We start from the raw sequence: 15,662 nt of genomic DNA, 5'->3' as shown, positions 1-15,662 counted from the left end.
ACCTTAAGTCTTGGAAGGGTCTGGTGCCTCTGTGGCGGGTGAAGTTCCTCCACCTCCACCCAAGCCTCAAACATATTGCACCAAGGGAAGATGACACTGGATGTGGGAACTGGTTATGGATAAAGGGTTATGATTCTGAAGGAAGCAGAAGGGTTTATATGCACAAGGAATAATCCCTTACCCTATTTAAATAGGGAGTAGACCGATGGCATTCAATCCACGCAAGTTTCCAATAAGTGTTACAGACAAGATAGTCCTGGCACAATTTCCGACGCCATCTGCAACCACGAGGTTTGAATAACCTCGTGAAGGAAGCGCATTAATAGCGGGCCTTGAACACTGAAACGTCCAAGACGCCGCCTAGGAAAATCTAGAGGGATGTCTCACGCCTTGGCGCGCTCCCCAGGCTAGTACAGCAACCTCGATGTTGATGAAATGCGAAGCTGGGCAAGTCATGATTTGGGCCTGACGTTACCAAAACCCTACTCCCCAACAATAAAGTCGGGCAGGAGGATTTTGAGGGGCTATTGTGGGGCCCGAAATCTGAGGTCCCAGCCCACTTTGTGTTAAGGGCCCAAAGCCCTGGCCGATAAAGCCCAACCGCCGAGGACGCGCAATGAAGCTCCTAGAAAGCCCAAGGATATGGCCGAGGATGACCTCACGTCCAACATCTCATAAAGCGCCTGAAGAAAAGGACAAATTCAGTACAAGAGCAGTACAAGGGAGAAAGCTGCTAGCACCATGATGTGGAGCCCAGCGCCTGACAAGCCCATACTCCATACCATGTTATCCAGCTTTTCCCAACCACTCTGACGTATGGATTGATAGGACGAGCAATTACCCCAAACAAGGAAAAACTGACACGTAGATGAAGAACGGGAAGTGAATACTAGTATAAAAGGGAAAGAGAGCTGAGACAAAAAAAAAGGGGGAGGAAAAGGGGGAAGAATATAATGCTCCTTGGACTAAATCCGAGGAACCAAACCCTTCAAGTTATATCGATGTAAAGCCTAGCTATTTCGGCCAAACCCACCTTTGTATGAGTTCCCATACAAGCAGGACCAGACCGCTGCCCGGCGACTAAGGGCTAGCCTTTCCAAACCCACTCTCTACAAATCATATTGTTGGGGCCTTTTGCATACGAGCCCAACGTCATTCATGGGTTGTTACAAATCGTGTCCCTACACTAATTATGAAATTAGGACTTCCACTTTTTTTAGTCATCAATTTTTATTTTTATTTTTAATGTTTAGTTTGCCCCCTAGAAAAATTTCTGACTCCGGTTAACCCCACACTTATTTCTCAAACCCAATAAAAGGATTCAAATTCAATCAAGCATTAAATGATGATTGTCCTAAATCCTCAAAGTCAGCTTATCCCTTTTATAGTGTGAGAAATAAGTGTGGGGTAAACTAGTGAGTTTAGCAAGCCTTCCCTACATTGAGCAGGTCTTTTAAGAGCGCCAAAAAATATATTTAAAATAGGGAATAACCTGAAATGAAGGGCATGAGTCCTAAACTGAATTAGAGAAATATAGAATATCAAAATTGCAGTAAAACTCACCCTTATTCACACAAAAATCCTTACACCTTCATACACATCATGATTAGTTAAGTAGATAGCTTAGTATATTTTTTGTGCATTCTTAAAGGTACTAAACAGTCTGAACATAAAATTATTACTTCTCCTCCATTACATGGATCACGATCATCCCCATCCTAATGCTAACAATTCCATTCATTTCAATTTTAGCACTTGTTGCAGTGTTTTCCCTCTGTTGGAGGCTTGTTAAGTGTATTGAGGCACTCCACTAGCCTTCTTTGCCGATTGTGCAGACAAGGGTGGTGGATTCCACTCCCCAAACTAATTCAAAGTCCACAGAGAGAACCGATCAAGCATAAGCAGGTGGCAATCCAAAAAAAGGACCCAACAATCTTGTCATGCAATCTTTGTTTAAGGAACCTTTGCCTTGGCATAAATGACACCAAGAGTTGATACACAACATAACCATTCTATAGTTTGCCAATCAAGTAGTATTTTTCCTTGGGGCAACTTGAATATAGATGAGATTCTTTGGAGATTAAATCTTGTTTTTCCTTATATGTCTCAATTGAATGGACTCTGTGATTATCAAACTTAGTCAGCTATGTCTCACTGGCCAACGTAGCTTAGATATCAGGGTTCGATGCCTTGGTCATACTCACAATATTTTCACCATGGTGAATCGTAAGCAGATAAGTGAAAGAGTTAATTCTTTTTCAATTAAAAACCTAAAGTAGTGAAATTTTAAATAAATAAATAAGGTAAATCTCCATATGAAACATTTGTATAGCTTCTTAAATAGCACCTTACATTTGATAGTGTTTCTCTCACTACATGACACAAACTACACCTCTACCAAAAAATGTAAGGAATTAAGGTGTCAAAATCACAAAAGGAAGATTGCAAAATCCATGCTAAACAGTTACATCCATGATTATATAAATACATATGATTAAGATTTGAAGAATGTACAAAACGCTTTTTAGTTTACACAGGAAAAATTTTGAAGGAAAATAATGACGAATTCTCATCGACCCTGTTTGATAGCATCACCAATCATAGGTTTAGAAGCATTTGCTAGTGAATTCCCTACATCACCCACAATGCTTGTACTGGCTGTTGATGAGTTGAAATAGCTAATATCAGTTGCACCCTCACCAATTACGTTGGTTATATCATCATATTTCCAATCTGTCAAATATCCTGGCCTTGAAGTTACAGTGCTCACTTCAATATCTCCAGAGAGCATTGCCACCACACGCGACATTGATGGTCGTAACGTTGGGGATGCTTGAGTGCACAAAAGAGATACTCCTATTAGTCGTTTTACTTCTTCCTCATTGAATTCTGATAATTTAGAGTCCACAAGATCAACTTCACGGTTGTTTTCATGCAACTGCCAAGCCTGAGAAAGATATATATTTTATCAGAGTAGCTTTACAATATTGTGTACAAGTGGTGGCAGTGAGTCATCCATTTGTTTCAATGAGATAACTTTCTAGTGGTTCAGAATATTCGATGAGATAACTTTCTAGTGGTTTAGAATATAGTATAGAAGTAATGGAAGTGAGAATACAATTGTTTCAATGAGTCTAGCTGTCCAAGTGTTCATAATATAGTATAAAGGTATTGTTAGTGAGTATTCAAATTGTTTGAATGAACAAGACAACCATGTTATAGTTTATTAGGGATCTATATAAAATCTACTTGTTTTCCCTAAAGTCACCCACATGTTCATCTTGTGAATCTAACAGTCACTCCATTTTAAATACTCATTTTGAATGTTTTGTGACATATGGATGAGTGACACTAACAGGTCAAGATTGAAATATATTTCTATATAACAGTGTGTAAACTTCAAAATCAAGAACATCACAAATTATGAATAATCAAGAACATGTGTGTTATCATGAATTTCATAAAATAACTTAGAACGAGACCATTACATAGTATTTGGTCACACAAAAAGTAGACTCTTACTCGCATAGATTTAGGTATGGAGACTCATTTGATTTCCCATTATGCTGCAAAGTGGACTCATTTTGCAAATACTCTAAATAAGCAAATAAAATTATTTTGCTTCCATTAGACATCCTAACTTTCCTCTTTATTTATTGGTAAGTTATGATCCAAGTTTTGCTGGTACTTCAACTTTTGGCAGAACCAAAAAAAAAAAAATATATATATATATATATATATTTGTGGATGGATCATGACTGTCATGAACCCAAAACACATATCCAGACAAAAATAAATGCTACTGAAACTTTTTGAATGAAAAAATCCATCCAATTAAAGAAAAATGACTGTCATGGTGCACAAAAATATTGTTCATACCCATTCAAGAAGATATATCTTTTCTTCTTCCAAGCTTGAGTCAGAATTTGGCCTGACACTAACAAGCTCTAAAGCCACAACACCAAAGGCAAACACATCAGCCTTCTCTGTAAGGTGCCCACGCATGGCGTACTCCGGTGCAAGATACCCACTGCATCAATAAAAATCACATACACAAATTAGTGCTAATCTAACTAAATCAATAAATAAATAAAAAAGGATTATGTAATTCACAAAGACAAGGTGACAAGCTAAGCCTCTAGTATCTTACATAGTCCCTGCAACGCGTGTGCTTATGTGGGTCTTTTTATCATCATAAAGCTTGGCCAAGCCAAAGTCTGATATTTTGGGGATGGGATCAAAGTCAAGCAGGATATTACTAGCCTTCACATCTCTGTGCACAATCCGAAGCCGTGACTCCTCATGAAGATAAACTAAACCTCTTGCCACACCCAAGCATGTATTGAAGCGTGTTGACCAATCGAGGTTCAAGGTTCTTTTTCCTGTCTCATGCAAGCATATAAATTAAATCTACATAGTATAAATAAATACTTACACACACAATTAGCAATAGCAAAGATGCGTTCACATACCAAATAATGCTTGATCAAGACTTTTATTCTCTAAATACTCGTACACAAGGAGTCGTTTATCTCCCTCAATGCAACATCCATACAACTTCACAAGGTTACGGTGTTGCACAGCAGATATAGTAGCAATCTCAGTTAGGAATTGGTTCTTTCCTTGGTGTGATGTTACAGACAGTTGCTTCACAGCAATTACTCTCCCATCATTAAGTGTCCCCTATTCAATACAAAATACCAAACAAAATAGTAAAGAATCTGTTTAAAAAATATCACCCATCTACGTTTAATTTTAATATATTATAGTAAATAGAAAAGAAGAGTTTGGATAATTAGGATGGATGGCTTAATAGAGATGTAATTTAGACCTCTTATCTGATTGATGTCTTAAGTAAAGTCAAACAATGTAAAACAAAACCACACAATACCCAATTATACATAAAATTTATAAGGATAAATTTCAAAAAATTGTAGTTGCTTAATGGTCACCATCACTATGAACTTGCATGTCCATTTTAATCATTTTCAATTTTATGCCTCATACCATTCAAGGAAAAGTATCAGGCAGGAATGACAGGTTGCCCAATATAAATTTTCTACAAAGCACTAGATTGCCTTCATATGGCCCAAAACTTCGATTTCTAAAAAAAAAAACTTGCTTTCTGGAGTGTTTTTCCTTCCAATGATACAAGCAATACATCTAGCAAGCTATAAACTACCAAAAACGTAATCTTATGGATCCCATTTCATAGATCAGGAAACGAACCTTACTAATGTCTAGAAAAGAAGGAATTAAAAAAAAAAAAAACTTTTATGCTCCAAGTAAATATAATCTTGTTTGGACTTCAATTATTTGGTCAGAATCTCCTAATACTAAAAGATTTTGGAAATTCTTCATTCGTACCAACTGTGATTACTCAAACTACTATACCCTCCACAAAATGTAATTACCCATCTATTGGTTCCCATGATTATCAAATCTAACAAACATCAGCCAGAGATGATTTTTTCTTGACTAGTCCATTTTTAACAATCTTAAACAACTACTCAAACTTTAAACCATCCATGAGGATATTAATTTTCCATAATCAACAATGCAGGATTTCATCATAGTTTGTTTAGAGTGAGACTACATAGAATGTGTCCAATAATTTTTTTTTTTTTTTTTTTTTTGGGGGCAAATTACATTTTAAACTATATAGTTTGGGTTGATTGCAATTGAAGCCTAAACTTAAAAAGTTTCAATTCACCTCCTCCATCTATTTTTTCCAAAATCGTTTACCAAATACATGTGCCTATACGACTGTGTTTTACAAAGCTTAATGACACAAATTTGACACCTAATAATATAAAAAAAAGGAAATACGGCATTATTTTGGACTTACCAAAGTGCACCCTTTTGGACTCAGGTAAGTAAATGGCATTAAGGAAATAGGGATAGAAGGGGTTGGTTAATTGAAAGTTCTCCTTGCTAATTTGCTAAGTGGAAATGTGGTTTTTTAGTTTTGCATTATTTTGTCATTTGGTTTGTTAGTTTCTGGGATTTTGTCCCTGATCTGTGTATTTGGGTAGTCAATCATGGTTGCGTAGTTTAGATATTGTTGTCTAGTTGTAGTTGGGAGCTGTTTGCTCTGTTGTAGCCCTTAACTGTTGTGGCTGGTTTCCGCTTGTTGCTTAATAAAATTCACTTGATTATTGGTGAAAAAAAAACTTTCAACTTCTAAGTAAAGTAGAAAGATAACAATAAAAGAAGATGAATGTGAATTAGAACTAGTAAAAGAAATAGAAAGGGGCATATGGATATGGGATTATGAATCTTCATTTATTTTTGGATCAATTTAATTCTACAGCAATTGCAACTGCAGCTTCTCGCCAATCATAGGAACAAGATATCATGGTAAAGACAACCAAGTAATTTCACAACAAAAGGAAAAAGAAAATAAAAGGATAATACAAAAGGAAAGAAAAAGGGTGATGTTTAACTCTCTGATTTGTCAATAGCTATTTCTTGGAAATATCAATAGATGTATAGAAGCTCTAAACTTATATCAGACAGTCAACTTTAAGGCAAAGGCTTGGTTTCAGCCACTAAAGTTCTTGATTAGAATAAGGAATTACCTTATAAACTGGTCCAAATCCTCCCTCTCCGAGCTTATTATCAGGATTAAAATCTTCTGTAGCTGTCTTTAGTTCAGCATAGCTGAAAGTGAATGTTTTAGCATCTATTCCAAGGAGCTCTGCAATGTCAACATAAACACAGGTTGTAACACTGAATCCAATAACAAGTAATCGATTTGCTTGAGAGGTTTAAAGCAGAAAACTCAGCCACGTTTTTGCAAACTAAATGAGGAACTATCCTTTTCTTAAATATCAATGATCAATGTGTTTTAGTCCAGAATGTTGTTGGACTGAAGCAGGAGATTGGGTAGCAAGCTTAATAAATGGGAATTTGTCTATAGCCTTTGTCTATAGCTTCATTGGCCACATAAATTATGTTTCTCCCTACTCCTTTTTGGTCATATGTCTGTTTGTGTGTGCATGCGTATTATTCCAGGACATGTATAGAAAGAGGTTTTAGTAAAAATGCTTATGTATACAAGAAATGATACACTGCATTTTATACTCAACCTATTATGGAGTATGCAGAGGCCACCTCACTAATAGCGAGTACCATAGCATCACATAAGGAAAGAGTTTCTAACATGTAGAGAAAACTGAATAAAGCTTGACAACTATCATCATGCATGTGCAACATGATATTTGGCTTACCTTCATCATCATTGGTTGGCAGTTTTCTTCTTCGAACAACATAGAAAACAATGAAAACAGCCAGAAAGCTCACAACCCCAACACCAACAACAAGGCCCACAATCAGACCAGTCCTATTCTTGTTGCTGCTTGGAGGACTGTTACTAACAGTGGGTGTAAATTCTATAACAAAGTAAGATAGTCAATAATATGTTACTAAATTGTGAGGAAACTGATACCTAATCTTTCTAAATGGCATCTATAGTTTCTGCACTTTTTTACCTGGTGTAGCACTGATGGCTGAAATAGAAGGCCCATAAGTACCTTGAGCAGGTACACAGCAAGTCCCCTTTCCAGCCCAAAAGAGATGGATTTCAAGGAAGTTTTGTGATACCTGAACATTATTATATTCCTTCTGAACAGCTACAAAAGAGGCACCACCAGCTTCCTTTTGTATGTCAAAATCCTTTAAAACAAGATTCCCCTGGAGTAAACAAATTCAAAAATTAGCTCCAAAAAAAAAAAGAAAAAAAGAATGAGGATAAGAGGAAAGAGGTCATTTTATAGGAAAATTGGAGAGGGAATACATCAAAGGTTTAATTCAAAATCCTTATCATGATTATAGACATATTTTGGATTTCAAAACTATTTTGAGTTTTGGAAATAAATTGCAAAAAAAGTGAAGAAATCACGGAGGTAATGGTTGTACCGTACTTGACAAAAATTCTGAGAAAAATAAGATCAAAATAGATAGTTAAAGAAAACATGTGGAGGGGCCAAAATAGAGAACTGCTAGTGGCAAATTTAGAATTGATAAGATAATTTCAATTGTAAATATGCATCATATTCAACAAAAATCTATATTGATGAATAAGACGGTCAATATATTTGTATCTTATACTCTTTTTATGTAAAGAAATATACACTTAGATTGGCCTCATAATCCCTAGTCATGATCATGTGCGAAATTATTAAACTACACAATTAACGGTTAGCAAAGAAACTTACACTTATATACTAGAGTGAATAAACTTTTTAGGAAATGCAAACTTCATTTTAAAAGAAAACGCTAAAGTTCTAAAAAAATTCAATAATATGATGCAAACCTGGATATAAATATCGAAGACACGCCTCCCAAGACTTTGCCATGTGTTAGAGTTTACAAAAGCTATTTCTGCAAACTGGAGGCTCACAGTGTAGTTTCCATTCTCAAGCCCTAGGCCATAGTATCGTAATGATGAAGCAGAGAGCCGAGCTGTTTGGAACAGCTCTGAGTCTAAAGTATTTGTGAATTGTGATAACGAAGAACTTGTATACTGAGCATTATTGGACCCACTAAAATATCCAACATTACTAACTGCCCACCTTTCTGTGTCAACCACATAATATGTGGCTGGACCAAGTGTCTCATTATCTCTCTCATACACAATCCCATTAGAAGAGGTAATCTGAGGTCCACCACACTTAATTGCAAACTCAGAATCTGTAAACAATATATTAAAAAAAAAAAAAAAAACAATCCTTGATGTGTAAGCTCAGAAAAGGTAATTAAAATTACTGTATATTGAATTAACACTGGAATGTAGCTGTGATGCATTGCCAATTTAGTCCTTAAAAAGACATATCTAATATTCATGTGTTCTAAAAATTTGGAATGCATCTTGATTTTACTGTGTCCATATCAATATTTTGTAAGCATTTGAAGTTTCGTCATTTCGTATTCTGCTTAGAAGCACCAATCCTAGAGTATAATCTTCTTGCGGTTTGGCCTCAATACCTACTAATACTTTCCAATCTTACAATCAAGTGTGATTTTTTAAATTGTACTTACATCTTCCAATGCCTTGATTGCAAGGAAAACCCCGTTGAAGACAGGTCAATCCTGAAGGCAAAACACTAAAGCAGAACAGAAATGCACTTAGGCAAGGAATATGTAGCTTAACGACATAAAACATTAGTTATTAAAGCAGATATATCTGATTGATGCAAATATTCTTATTAGGATTAGGTTTTCACTCATGTAATTAGAAATGATCTCTTAGCAATATGCTCATAAGCATTCTCTTAATAATACTAAACCATGATTGCCCCATGATGAAAGAGGTTTCTTTAAATGATTTACGACTTGTGGTTTTCCAATGTAAGGCATTACTTGCAATCAAAAAAAGTAAATATATATATATATATATATGAAATTGATCATGAAGAGAAACATATAATATTTATGCAAAAGCGGTGTTTTTCTTTTGGGGTGGGGGGAGGGGCAATTTAATCAAATGGGCTTTGATAGTCCCCATTACTCCCCTAGGTATCAAATCAGCTAATTACTCTTCATTTTTATCAATGTTTTGTACCAGCAGAACATATAGATTAGTTGTCATTTGACCATGTAAATAAGATGATATAACCAGGCTTGACCCATTATAATTATTCTTTTTGTGCATATTTTGGTAATTGATGAATCCTGAGTTGTTGGAGCTGGAAACCCCATTTCCCATGCTCAGGATCTCCACATGTGAGGCTTAAGAGAATATTTTCTACTTCTTCCTTTTTCTCTTCAACAATTTTCTTTTTCACTTCCAAATATTTCCCAGCCTTCTCCACAACAAAAACTAGCCCTACCAATCCCAAAACTCAACAAATCTCAAATTAGTTTGGTATCAAAGCTTTTGTCCTGCATCAGACCCTATTGATTCACTCCTTTTAATGAACATGTCTAAGTAATATACATGCTATCAGCTTCTAACAGCTTCATCACCATAATTGACAAGAAAATAACATTTTAAACTTGATTAGAAACTGGTTTCATTATAGTAAAACTCAAGCATTAAAATAAGAAAATATAGCATCGAGAAATTTACCTGCTGTTTGAACCTTCTATAGTGAAATTGTTGGCAACTAAATTACTGCATATTATACAGCATAAGATCTAAATGTCAGTTTTTATTCAAGAGTAGCAAGTTATAGAATATCAGAAACATAAATATAATATAAGATATTTTCAAATACAATAGTATACATACAGTTGTAAATTTTGTTCGCTAACCCAAGAAGGAAAGCTTCCCTGTAAATTATTGTAAGACAAATCACTGCAATCATAACATAAGAAGGATGTTAGATACATGATCCATTCAACTGGTAAACAATCCCATGTTCAGTACCAAATTATGCATTAGTCAATTGACACTGATGCTCTGAAACAAAATTTTGAAGCCACATTATTCGAAATTTAGAACCTCTATTTTTCTATGTTTGCTAATAATGCCATGCTTGTTTATGCTATTAGCTACACATGGAAATCCATGTATACTCTTTTATGAGGCTATAAGATTAGGCCAGTACAATTAATCCATTGGTGATACAGCATTTATTATTTTCTGTAATTGCTTGCTTATAGATATAAAGAAAATACCCTCCCCACCCCCCCACCCACACACCCCTCCTCCCCCCCCCCCCCCCCCCCCAAAAAAAAAGAAAAAAAGAAAGGAAACACTTTTAGAGTAATCGCTAAATTATTACGTGGAGATCAAATCTTTGATTAACCTGAGTGTGTTATAACCTCCCAATGTAAAAGCATTTGCTCCATAAGATTGTTATAGCTCACTACATATAAATGTTCGCTTAGCTCTACAGGATTTTGGGATGTGGTACTCAACGTTTTTCTACCAAAATACCATCGTAAATAGCTTAGTACTAATATGAGATCGAAGTCATACTACCCTCTTGACATCAGACTGAATATAACTCCTTGTACATATGCATTGGAGATTCAAAAAATCCTTATACAAATAAGGGATTTCAATCAAAAAGCTAATTGTTAGACACCTCCATTTTAAATGTATCATAATGTAGTTAAATGCAAATAATGTCTTTATGTACTTACATGTAGAGAAGAGACCCACTTTTTTGTGCAGGCATAATGCCGTTTAACTTATTACTTCCAAGAAACCTGATAATGAAGGCAAGAAATTAAGAATAATATTGGGATGTATAATATGAAATTAAGAAAATGAGGTATATTACAAGAAAGAGAGCGAACTCAAATTGAAAAGCGCATTTGGAATCTGTCCTGTTATATTGTTGAAGCTCAGATCCCTAAAAAAGTTAAACAATATTATTATTATGTATCGATAACAAAACTATTATCACATGGTTGTGATTCATAAAACTAGTTATCGACAAGTAATTAACAATTATAACCCTTACACACTATCCCAACAAGAAAGAAGGAAAAAGAAAAGGATAGAGAAAAGATAAGAAGAGTGGAAAAGAAATAGGAAGAACTTGAAATACAATGAATTTCCCCTAATCCAATTACAAACAGGGTGAGTTCATTTTGCAAGCCAAGAGAAACCTGATAACAATATCACTTAATTTGATCAATATTTACCACATAAATTTTAATACAGGATCCCACATAAATTTCTTTCTTCAGGTTGGGGTTGCCCAACCTAATAAATTGCATAGATGTTCCCAGTTCCATTGCTTTGAACAATAATCAAATTCAACCTAAATTCCAACACTGCGTGTATCTAAAATTCTAGATAGTCACCCACCAATGGGAATTACTTACAGCTGTGACAACTTTAAGTATTCTCCTATATTTGATGGAATTGAATCAGAAATGTTATTATTCCTCAGCACTCTGCAACAGATGCAACTAAACTGTTATATTATATATTGGAAGAGTAACAAAGAAGAAAGAAAATATGGATATTCATAATTAGGAATCTGAAACATAGACGCTTGGGCATTTTCTTACAAGGTACTTAGAGATTTCATATTCCTTATAAAAGCCAGTGAAGAGCTCCCATTAGACAAATCACTTATTCTCCTACAATAATATCACACATGAGATTGTTAACTTTACAAGATCTACAAAATACAAATAAAAGTAACTAAGAGATGTTGACACTCACAACTCTGTCAGAGAAGTCAAATTGGAAAACACTGAGGGTATTGGACCTTCTAAAGAGTTTCCTTCAAGCTTCCTACCAAAATCATTTTGGAGTAGTTAATCATAAATTGTGCACAAATGCATCACTTCTGTAGAATATACAAGTACACACTAAAATTTTATCTATAATAACTTTGACTTTGTAATAAAAATTGAGCCTTATCAAGTATGATTTAGAGAGAAGCAAATAGGATAAGGCTAACAATTGTCTTACAAGGTAGTAAGCTTTGACCAATTTCCAATGAAGTCAGGTATCCTGCCTGTTAGTTTAGTGTCTGAAGCCCACCTGAGACCATAAGAAATCTCTTCTCACACAATCTAATCACAATTTTTTGTTTTAATACTCATCATTATGTAAATTTTAGAAAGTTTGCAGGTGAGAAAAGAAGTAGTAAGCTAGTTCTTACACTGTTGCAAGGCTTTTTAAATTAGCAAATGTCCAAGGAATCGCACCACTTATTCCAGAACTATCAAAGTAGCTGTCGAGGTAAAGAATTTTCATGAATAAAATTATATTAATATCCTATCCTCAGCTCAAATTAAAATTTAGTAGTAACAGTTAATGAATTTAACAACCAAAAGGAAAGGTCTCAAGCCATTTGTGGCAACTAATAGAACAATTTTCAAAATTTCTCATGGTAAGTATCTACAAAATATATCATTTTCACCATATCATTTTTGGCAGCTAATAGTACTTGACTTTATCATGTAAAATATATATTAAAAAAAATATGATTACATTGTTTTCTGTCCTGGGATAAAATAGATAATCTTGCATTTGCAAAACCTTGCAATATGGCATATGAGATTTGTTGTCACAAAGTTCTTATAATCTTGGGCAACAGACAGGATATTACTAGAAGCTTTACTAGAACCATTTCCAAAGTCTGCCTCACCTAGCTATAAAATAAAATCAAATTGATTTTCAGAACGTTCACTGAAAATGGAAAGCTTTATGGTACTAGAACTTACAGCTGTTGTAATTTCACTAAATTGCCAAGCTCAAATGGGAGAGAACCAGTGAAGTTGTTTGTCGAAAAAGACCTACAAAATTAACAAGTATAACAATATATGAATTATAATTTATAAACAAGGACTTGATTGTCTTAGGGTGCAGATCATCAAGATCAAGTGTGTGAGATATGGAATTCCAGCCCCAAAAAATAAAAATAAAAAAGACGTGAAATGCAGAAAGCATCAAAGTAGGTGTATAATTGCATCATGGTGACTACTAAATTCATATTTTTGTGATTCTTCATTATTTTTAATGGGAAGTCACACATGCATCCTATTATTGAGGGAGGAGGAAATTCCATTTGAGATATACCTTATCACAAAACCCTTCTTCAAATAAATTACAATAAAAGAATGGTTGAAACAACACCACCAAGATGCCACATAGATGACTTACAAATTTTGAATGAGGGTAACTTACAATGATAGTACATCTGTAAGATTTCCAAGTTCTTTTGGAAGTGTCCCTGATAATGCATTGATGCCAAAACTCCTAATTTATTAAACATCAAAGGAAAGAGAAAGGTTAGCTGACATTAAACGTACAATATCCTTTGAGTTTTAAACCAAAATTGAGACAGGCTTACAGGTATTGCATGCGATATAGTTTGCCGATGGATGCAGACAAGTTACCAGTCAAGTAATTTTGGCCCAAATTCCTGTAAGAAATATTGGAAACATAGCACATTTAACAAAATATAATGAAAATGAACCATCCTTGAAAACTAGTACACCATATCTGCTACAAAATTCAATTGGTTTACATGATGCAGTACACTTTCAAGGTCTATGTTCAATCCTAGCTTACATGAAAAAGAAGGTAATCCATATTCATACAAAACACAAGTAAACAAATATATCAAGAAGATATCGTACAGATTGAAGAGGAAAGTCAAAGTCCATAGTTCATCTGGAATTACGCCAACTACATTTAGGGCATAAGCCTTCCTGTAAAAGGGAAAAAAGAAACATCAATCATAAAAAAAAAGATTCATTTACTGAAGATGCCCAAGATATTTTGAAGTGTAGTTTCTGTAACATACCTAATTTTGCAGAACTTTCAATGAATTTAAAAAAAAAAATGAAAAAAGGGGGGATTATCATATTGTATATGAATTTAATTCATGGATCGCTAAAACTATAAGCTTAGTAAAGGTGGCAAATTGAATGACTGCTCAAGAATATTAGTAATTAATATCATAAAAGCTCTCTACAAACACAATGTTTACATATAATGGTGTGAGTTTCCAATTAATGGCCATATACCCTAGTGGCATTCTGCTCCCTTCTTATAGGTTTAGACCCGAGGGTCAAACTCAAATCCCCTTAACCTGCACTTTGCAAAAATAATACATATTGAGGTCCCATCTGATTATCCTTTGCAAGGATTTAGATTTTATTCTTTTGTTTGCGCTAAATGCATCTCAAATTGTGCTTGTATACTCCAATAGTATAAAATTCATGGTTCATTGTACAAAACCAAACTTGTACTAGTGAAATGTGGTACAAGGAGAAAATGAGCATAGGAGAAGATAAAATTAACCATCAATATATAAATCTAAGAAACCACATGAGGAACTTTTAAGTTATAAAACACAAGTGTGTGCGAGTGCACACTCAAAGAACTTATCTCTTCAAATCTTTTTTTTTTCAATTCCTTTCTCCATTTCAATACTGGAACATTGAGTTCTAGTAAAGTTCCCATTTTATATTACCATGTGAATTTATAAAGTTGACACATTTTATCTTTTCATTTTTGGTCATCATATAGATGATTCAAACATGAGTTTTTATTTAAGAGGGTATTATGACAAGGCCTCCTTATGATGTCTCCATGACCTCGCCTTACTCCTTAGGATTCTATGGCCACTTTCATGCAAAACTCAATAATTTTAAAGCTCACACATCCATCATAGGTATTGGTTTGACCAACAGATTCCACCAACTTAAATTGGTGCATGAAGATACATTTCCTCAAAATTTTAAGCAGCAAAATACTTTATCTTTTATGCTTAAATTTGATGGTATGATGTTTGTATGACACTACATGCTCAAAAACCTTTAAAATAAAGGAACAGAACATGGGGAGCACCATGAGGGCACACCCACGACAGATTAGATCTTCTAATTAGAAAAAGGCTGACTTGGGTGGCAAAAAAATCTCATTTGTTTGACTGCTGTAACACACACACACATTAAAATAAAAGAACAGCACATGGGAAGCACCATGAGGGCACACCCATAACAGATTAGCTCTTCTAATTAAAAAAGGGTTACTTGGGTAGCCAAAAAAATTCTCATTTGTTTGACTGCTATCTCACACACACACACACATATATATTTAGAGGGAAACACACAACCACCACCCCTCCCCCCGAGTTTTGAATGTAACATTCAATTCCATGAGTATCATTTTATGTGAAAACCAGACATCCATTAAAATAAAAGATGTATTGCTCATGTGATGACACTTGTCAATA

The 15,662-nt window shown here is 34.6% G+C and overlaps 1 protein-coding gene across 3 annotated transcripts in view; it reads right to left on the bottom strand.

The window, feature by feature from the left end:
• Positions 1–2,299: 2,299 nt before the first annotated feature.
• LOC126720662 (probable LRR receptor-like serine/threonine-protein kinase At1g56140) overlaps positions 2,300–15,662 on the bottom strand; it is a 16,048-nt gene continuing 2,685 nt past the window's right edge. For 2 of the 3 annotated variants that reach the window (XM_050423401.1, XM_050423404.1), the window contains 22 exons: positions 14,059–14,130; positions 13,770–13,841; positions 13,604–13,675; positions 13,141–13,212; positions 12,576–12,647; positions 12,383–12,454; positions 12,131–12,202; positions 11,974–12,045; positions 11,785–11,856; positions 11,235–11,306; positions 11,095–11,160; positions 10,235–10,300; positions 10,073–10,117; positions 9,043–9,107; positions 8,318–8,694; positions 7,494–7,695; positions 7,233–7,394; positions 6,582–6,700; positions 4,473–4,683; positions 4,151–4,382; positions 3,880–4,030; positions 2,300–2,947 (listed from right to left, as the gene is read on the bottom strand). In XM_050423401.1, coding sequence (XP_050279358.1) covers positions 2,570–2,947; positions 3,880–4,030; positions 4,151–4,382; positions 4,473–4,683; positions 6,582–6,700; positions 7,233–7,394; positions 7,494–7,695; positions 8,318–8,694; positions 9,043–9,107; positions 10,073–10,117; positions 10,235–10,300; positions 11,095–11,160; positions 11,235–11,306; positions 11,785–11,856; positions 11,974–12,045; positions 12,131–12,202; positions 12,383–12,454; positions 12,576–12,647; positions 13,141–13,212; positions 13,604–13,675; positions 13,770–13,841; positions 14,059–14,130 — 2,794 coding nt within the window. In that variant the 3' untranslated portion in view covers positions 2,300–2,569. The remainder of the gene's footprint in view (positions 2,948–3,879; positions 4,031–4,150; positions 4,383–4,472; positions 4,684–6,581; positions 6,701–7,232; positions 7,395–7,493; positions 7,696–8,317; positions 8,695–9,042; positions 9,108–10,072; positions 10,118–10,234; positions 10,301–11,094; positions 11,161–11,234; positions 11,307–11,784; positions 11,857–11,973; positions 12,046–12,130; positions 12,203–12,382; positions 12,455–12,575; positions 12,648–13,140; positions 13,213–13,603; positions 13,676–13,769; positions 13,842–14,058; positions 14,131–15,662) is intronic. The other variant, XM_050423402.1, reaches the window with a different exon arrangement.

Source organism: Quercus robur, chromosome 4, assembly GCF_932294415.1.
Source record: "Quercus robur chromosome 4, dhQueRobu3.1, whole genome shotgun sequence".
NCBI lineage: Eukaryota > Viridiplantae > Streptophyta > Magnoliopsida > Fagales > Fagaceae > Quercus > Quercus robur.
This window is presented reverse-complemented; position numbering and strand designations above follow the sequence as displayed.